At 33.3% G+C, this 7,779-nt stretch overlaps 1 protein-coding gene across 1 annotated transcript; it reads right to left on the bottom strand.

The window, feature by feature from the left end:
* Positions 1-5,649: 5,649 nt before the first annotated feature.
* On the bottom strand, positions 5,650-7,549 carry LOC125060648 (ejaculatory bulb-specific protein 3-like). The gene is made up of 2 exons (XM_047665640.1): positions 6,930-7,549; positions 5,650-5,982 (listed from the first exon to the last, which is right to left on the bottom strand). Exons 1-2 carry the CDS (start codon positions 7,123-7,125, stop codon positions 5,789-5,791), a joined length of 390 nt encoding a protein of 129 aa, XP_047521596.1. The 5' UTR covers positions 7,126-7,549; the 3' UTR covers positions 5,650-5,788.
* Positions 7,550-7,779: the final 230 nt, after the last annotated feature.

The following is a 7,779-nucleotide window of genomic DNA, read 5'->3' as shown; positions in this document are numbered from 1 at the left end:
GGGCGGGATCTCCCCAGTACCAACGATTCGAATCGTCAACGACCAGTCACTTTTCGTGCGGCTTGATCCCTTGGCGTTGCGTAGAGCTCTGCATCTTCTACCGCATTTACCATGGAGAGTATTCAGAGGATTTGTTCCGTCTAATACCTGCAGTTAAGTTTCATTATCGGACGTCAAGGTAGAATACAAAATACCACCCGTATCACCTCGACGTTCGACGCTCACAACTGAGCTTTTTTTAAGGCAGTTTGTAAAACCAGCACTATGTAAAACCAGCTGCCCACTGAAGTATTTCCGAACCAATTCGACTTAGGGTCCTTCAAAAAAGATCGTACCAAGTCATGAAAGGCCGGCAACGCATTTGCAAGCCTTCTGGCAATGTGAGTGTCCATGGGCGGCGGTCAACAGCTGAACCTCCTGCCCATTAGCCTCCTATTACATAAAAAAGGTAGGTCTGGGCCTCAGATTTCTGTATCTGATCCATGATCATTTCTAATAGGCAAGTAGGCGATCAACCTTCTGTGACATACACCGTCTTTTTTTTGTATCTAAGGTACGGGTTTCCTTGCGATGTATTCCTTCACCGTACGACTCGCTCGTGTTAAATGCGCCCATAGATAGTCCATTGGTGCACATCCGGGGATCGAACATATGACCTTAGGCATGTGTCACATGTTGAAACCATTAGGCCGGCACTGATCTATTTCAAAAAGGTTCTTTACCTGCTCTGCCCGTTCAATGGCAAGATAAGGTTGACAGAAATACACAAATGAGAACTTTAGTTAAAACAAACAAACGCAAACGTTAGATGGGCTTTGTATTTTAGTGCCAAAAAAGTGTTTGGGACAGTCTTATCACTTAGAGGCATAAAGATAGTTTACGATCTATTCTCAATCTATTTCACAAGGAAAAAACATCGTCATTTTCATATGGTAACAAACATTGTTTACCTACTCCAAAGTGTGTCAATGACGCATTATATTTTTTGCAGGCGCTTTTTATTCTAATATTCTTATATGCTAAGGCATTTGACATGTTTGCTAACTATAGTTTGTGCTTTAAGTAAGCTATATTATATAAAAGTATCATAGATAATATACAAATGTCCCATTATTAATAATATAAAATGAATTAAAAATCCAGTTTCACAATTGTTAGAGCCGACCAATTCTGGTTTCGTTAGCATTTTTCCAAAGCGTATTAATATTAAAAATAAGTAGAATAACTGGTAACGAAGTGGCATTAATTATTGTCATAAATTGTATGTTGACAAAGGAAATATACTTGTGCAAGAATAACATAGTAATATCAGACAAATGGCAGTATTTTACACTTAAAATTTTGTATGTACGTTTTAATAGCTATTTGGAGAATGTTAGGACTCCAAAAAAACAGAAATTAAATTATAGGAATACATAAGCGACCTAATCACTAAAAAGCGATTTCTTCCATCCAACCTTAGAGGAAAAAAGAAATATCGCAGACAAACTGCAAGTGCTTTAAGATATTCATAATGTACAAAGCAATTAAAGTTTGGATGTAACCAGATAAATTAAGGAATTAGCTTGCGTCTCATGTATCACAATTATCGTTATAAACTTTTCTTCTCTAATAAATACGACTCGAAAGAAGTCTACGTCTATAAATAGAATTAAATGTTGAAACGGAAGAATTATATTATCTCCTACTGAGGTGTGGAATTTTTTACCAAAACAAATGTTAAAAGTTAAAACTCTTATAACATAATTCACACGAGTTTTCCGTAAGATTTTCTTCCGCGGGCTATTGTCTATTAAATTTATGAATTAATAATGACGTCTAGTGAATAACGCAATTTTAATTGTAAGCAATGAAGCAAGTATAAATGTCCTTAGGTAGCCGTGAGATCTTCACAGTTGTGTCTAGAAACCTAGAGACTGCAAAGGGATTTATCTAATTTTGTAAGTAAACAATTTTATAAAATCACTCGTAAGAATATTAATACAGTCGACTCTCGATAATTTGAAACTCAAGAGACAAGACGTAAAGTTCAATATAACAAGCCACGATGGACTCAATAAATTAGTGTTTATTCAAATGTCGTGATTTATTGTTAATGTATTAACAACTAAATACAATTATTCATAAATTCATTCATTTCGAAAAGAAGTCTGTAATTTTTTGTTTGAGTGTGTGACTTTAGTCTATCATTGTCTAAAAATTGTCACGTTATCGAGTGTTCACTGTAATTGTCGCCGAAATAGGTCAAAGTAGACAATTTGTATTATGCAACGCATTTTCGTACGTTTTATTTATATTATTGCATAGTTTAAAAAAAAATACTTTTCTTAAGTATTTCTTAAAGTCATATTTTTTACGATGTGATGAAAAAACAATCTCAAAATACATCAATTGGCACATCTAATGGTTAATAAAAAGTAATTCAGTGATTCAGATCAACATCCAACCTTTTATAAATTTTTATATTTACTATCAGTAACAAACAAAAACATTTGATCGACAGTGACTGAACTATGGTCACATAAATAAAAGTATGTATACACTATAGTTCTCCTGTCCCTTAGAGTGGGAGATGCGCTCACGTCCATCATCACTAAAAGGCGATGATGAGGCACTGGTTTCCACTTAGTTTAGTTTTATTAGTTGCCGAAAACCATACCATAACATTGCTCGCACATTTAATGGTTTTACTAAAAGTATATACGCCCTTCAGCCTTGCGATTCTGTAACTCACTTTTCGAACTCACACAGCGGTTTTGTAGTGTTTTAAGTCATATTGGCAATAACACCGGCATATATCGTAATATATTTTAGCCATCTATGTGTATGTAATGTAAAAGAGCATTAGGTATATATTACTTGACTCGACGTTTTATAACGAACACAAGGTTAAATAAGTACCTTATGTATAAATAAATATAAAAGCAGTATCTTTTGTAATTGATACTACCTACTAGAAAAAATCCATACGTAATTAGATATAAATTATTGGATGGCAAGTACCCATGAACACAAACAGCTTTTCTTAAGAACTTGGCCAGATTTTGGATAGCGGTTTTCGCAGCAGCAGTCGCGCTCAAATCAGTCGTAAAGCAGTCATTTTATGATTTGGCATTCTGATAAGGAGGGAGCTTGTAGTTTATTGTTTCAATTACAATAGATACTGATTTTATATTTATTTATACATAAGATACTTATTTAACCTTGTGTTCGTTATAGTACGTCGAGTCAAGTAATATATACCTAATGCTCTGTTAGACAGATATTAGGTCAAATTAATATAAATACATACACATAGATGGATAAAATATGATACGATATATGCAGGTGTTATTGCCAATATTACTTAAAACACTGTGTTTGAGATTTCTATACAATCAAATAGCCTAATATTTTGATAAATTTTCAGTTGTGTAGCTATATTTTCTTTGCCAAACATACACCGTAATTTAGGGCTTCGATGAGATTATTTACTCACGATGCTTTTCTTCATTATGAGTATTAATTGTGCACAGATAGAAATATGCATTGATGCGCAGCCGGACTTCAAACTGACGACCTTCGGGTTGAGCCGCGTCTAACTTTTACTTGAGTTTTCAAGATTCTTCAAAAATTGACGTGCTTAGATATAACTACAACTCTGTCATCACAGCGTCAACAAAATTTTTCAAAAAATTCAATTAAAATTGTGTATTGAGACAAAAGTTTCAAACATAAGTAGGTGAAATTATTATTGATGAGAATAAATTTTATTTTTTTAGACCATATTATACATAATATAATGTTCTTACAACTCATTAAAATAAAATTATTGTTGTTACAATGGAACAATAGAATCACAGTAATTAAAAACAATATTTACATAACGTCGGCACGTTCCACTATTATAATGACTTTTTAGATTAATATAATTTGTTTATACAGTATTATATTTAAAATAAATAAATAAATTAGTGTCTACAAGCTTTTTAGGTCTGGGCCTCAGATTTCTGTATGATCATTCGTCTAATACGCAAGGAAGTGATCAGCCTCCTGTGCCTAACACACGCCGTCGACTTTTTGGGTCTATACGCCGGTTTCGTCACGATGTTCTCATTCGTTCGAGCGGGTGTTAAATGCGCACTGAGAATGAGTACTAAATCTATCCAGCCTTGGATTAAACCTATGACCTCAAGGATGAGAGTCACACGCTGAAGCCACTTGGCCATAACTGAATTTATTACGTCATTATTTAAGTTTTTTGATTGCTTTTTTGCGCTCTCAACAAAATATTAAAGATCAAATTTATCTTTGATCTACTGTTATAAGTCGTTTTTATTCCTGTTGCCAAACCAAAGACAAGAAATAGTCAAACATCAATATACTACGTTTATGACATACGATAAACGAAGATCACGGCACTTTATTAAACCATCTATTCCTATTTTCAGGAAAATGAAGTTAGCACTTTTCTTGGGTCTTTGCTGCCTTGCCTTAGCTTGGGGGAAACCATCAACATACACGGACAAGTATGACAATGTCAACGTTGATGAAGTGTTAGAATCCGACCGCCTATTGAAAGGGTACGTTGAATGTCTGATGGACAGAAGCAGATGCCCTCCAGACGCGAAGACCTTGAAGGAAACCCTCCCAGATGCATTAGAGAACGAATGTAAGAAATGTACAGCGAAACAAAAGGCTAACGCGGACAAAGTCGTAAGGCACTTGGTGAACAAGCGTCCGGCGTTATGGAAGGAGTTGGCCTCAAAATACGACCCAAAAGACCAGTACCAACAGAGATACAAGGACAAGATTGAAGCTGTCAAAGAAACATAAATGTGGTGGTTCATACAGCTTTATTCAGTTCATTTATTGTTTTTTTTGCAATATAATAAAAAATTGTCTTCAGTCGATTATTCATAAAATATTTTTCCAAATATATTTGTTTAAGTTTAATTTTTTTTAATGTATTGTCTATCCTTCCATACTTAAACTTTCATGATTCACTCTCATTACAAGTATACGTAATTGAAAAAATAGATGAAATGTTAAGAATTAAAAATAATAGTAACCTCATTAAAAACAAGGCATAGCAACGAAACCAACCTTTATATTATTTTGAAATTGGAGCTTTTTTGCATTTTGTAGAGAATAATCTAGGCTTTGCAGGGCTGATCGCCATGAGTAACATTCAAGTATCACTTGATTAGACTAACTATCTCAGGATAATCGATATAAATAAAAACGCAAAATATGTTGCTAAGCGGAAAACTCGAAGACGCCTGGATCAATTTAAGTATTTATTTCTTGGACTCAGAGAAGATTTTTATGGAGATAAAAAATAGTTTTATTTAATACTTAGGTTTTTATTCCGGAAAAGCGAACAGTCACTATAGCAAAATTTTCTATATACCTACTAAAAAGGCTAAGTAAAAAAAATATAGTAAGGCAAAACAAATTTCGCGAAAACAATGTTAATAATACAATTCAAATATACAACTTGATTGGACCCAGTGACCTACCAATTAAATTTTAAGTGTTCTCAATACATAATTTAAAATTAAAACTAAAAACATAAATTATAATTTCAATAAAAACATTAAATAAATGTATAATTTCATGTCACAGTAAATTCATATAGTCTTTCCTTACTCCATTGAATGCAGAAGTGTAAATATTTAAAATTCTGTCCTCGATATTAATTACTTATTTATTGCAACGTTATACATCTATAAAGGCGTAAAAACATGTCTATTGGAGGGTCTATGGAAATGGATCATAATTTTTGTTTACAAGCATATGAAAAGTATTACTTTCTATCTTTCTCTTCAATAAATTTATTGAATGCTTCCCTATATTTTTTCTCTCCATCATATTTATTCACGAGCTGGTCCCAAGTATCAGGCAGAGCCGCCATTATAGCTTTTATTACCGTTTTGATAAGCTGTTTCTGTTTTGGGGAGCATTTCCCACAAGAGGACTCTAATGCTTCCGGTATAACTTCTGAAAACCATAAAAAAATAAAAATATTAATACAATTTTCTTAGGTTTTAAATATGGCCATAGTACCTTGCAGTAAGTAAAAGGTATTTATAAACTACTAGCTGCTTCCGCGAACTTCGTTTCTCCTTAATGCCTAGAATACCTTTTTAGTACATACCAACATGGAACGTTTTGCTATGCCCCAGAGACTGTTGGGATTTCCGGAATGAAAACTTGTTAGGTTTCTCTGTGATTTTTCTCTATATAAACCTCAGAATTCAAGTTATAAGTTCTTAACTAACAAATAAAAAATAAGGGTTGGTCGTAGAGGGTAGATGAAAATTAAGGAGTATATATTTTTGTATGCTGTATCATAAAAAAAAAAAATTGGGTGAACACCCCTTATGATTTATGGGTTTGAATCATTGATAGTAGCTGATTCTCAGACTTACTGAATATGTATAAAAAATTTCATAAGAATCGGTCAAGCCGTTTCGGAAGTATATGCGAACGATACAACTGACAAGACAATTTTATATATTAGAAGCTAATAACAATACAATGGCGTTATAACCTAAAGAGGGTTTGATGGTTTGTTATTTTTATGTATAAGTAGGTAGGCCTTCTGTGTCTGACACATGTTATCGATATTTTGGGTTTGAAACTTCACAACATTTGCCTGCACCATAGAAACAGTTGCTACTTGCAAACGTATTTATCTCAAGATACAAGTAAAACTTTTATATACAGAAACAAAAAACGAAGTAATGGAAATAGTTATATCTAATTATTCAAACATTTGGGAAGTGGGACACAACATAAGGATGTCTTAGTTATTACGCTTATAGTGTTAAGTTAAAATAAAACTAAATTTATTGAATACTGTTTAATATTCAACAATTATGGTAGCGATATCAACGGAAATTATATGGTGCCTCCATTACACAATCATTATTTATAATACCTACTTTTAAAATCTTTTGCTTCCGGTGTACACGGACCTTGGTCGAGAAAGCATTTGGAGTAGCTCACTAGTATCCTTTCGTTTTCTATTAGTGGGTTGATGTCAAAGTCGTCATATCGAGGGTTATAATAGTCCGATAAAACTGGTGTTAAAATGTATAAAAGGAGGCATACAGCAAGCATTACTGAAAATAACCCCATTATTCAATGAGTCAGTGGGAAAAATATACGTTACCTATTTTACAGCAGAAGGCTCGCAAATGCATTGCCGGCCTTTTAAGAATTGGTACGCTCTTTTCTTGAAGGACCCTAACTCGAATTGGTTAGTGGTGGGAAACTGAACTGCAGGTATTAATCCGAACAACTCTGAATTCTCCATGTTAAATGCGTTAGAAGATGCAGAGAGATCCCACATATCTACACAACTCAAGTAAACCGCTTGGAAGGATATTTCTTGACTTTGAAACATATATGATATATAGAAATAGGTAAATAGTCGTGAATTCAATTAAAAAAACTAGGTCTAATAGTTTTTTTGTAAATATTTTAATCTATTACAGTTCTGTTGTTTTGTCTATGATGTAATTGTAAGTATATAGCTTATTTTGTTAAAAAAATAAATATATGTATATTGTCTTACCTCAAGTTTCTCTACCAAGAAGGCTGTAACTAAATAACGTAAATGTTCTGTGTGTATTTATAAAGTGCATTGCCCTGTTATTAGGTGAATCGCTATGTGATCATTATTTTGCGACGTAGTATAAAGTGTACATAATTATTTTACATAGGTTACCTTGAAGGCTCTGTGGCTTCCGATCGGATTGGAATACAACCTCAAATCCAAATACTCAATGT

The sequence above is a fragment of the Pieris napi genome, chromosome 2, assembly GCF_905475465.1.
Source record: "Pieris napi chromosome 2, ilPieNapi1.2, whole genome shotgun sequence".
NCBI lineage: Eukaryota > Metazoa > Arthropoda > Insecta > Lepidoptera > Pieridae > Pieris > Pieris napi.
Note: the sequence above shows the minus strand (reverse complement) of the source record. Positions and strands in the feature narration are given on the sequence as shown.

Bases quoted from the DNA above. Each gene is read 5' to 3' on its own strand.
- LOC125060648 (XM_047665640.1), bottom strand. From the start codon at position 7,125: ATGGGGTTATTTTCAGTAATGCTTGCTGTATGCCTCCTTTTATACATT. The intron at 5,983-6,929 runs GTAGGTATTATA...TATGGTTTTCAG, and splicing joins GGAAGCAAAAGATTTTAAAA to AAGTTATACCGGAAGCATTA.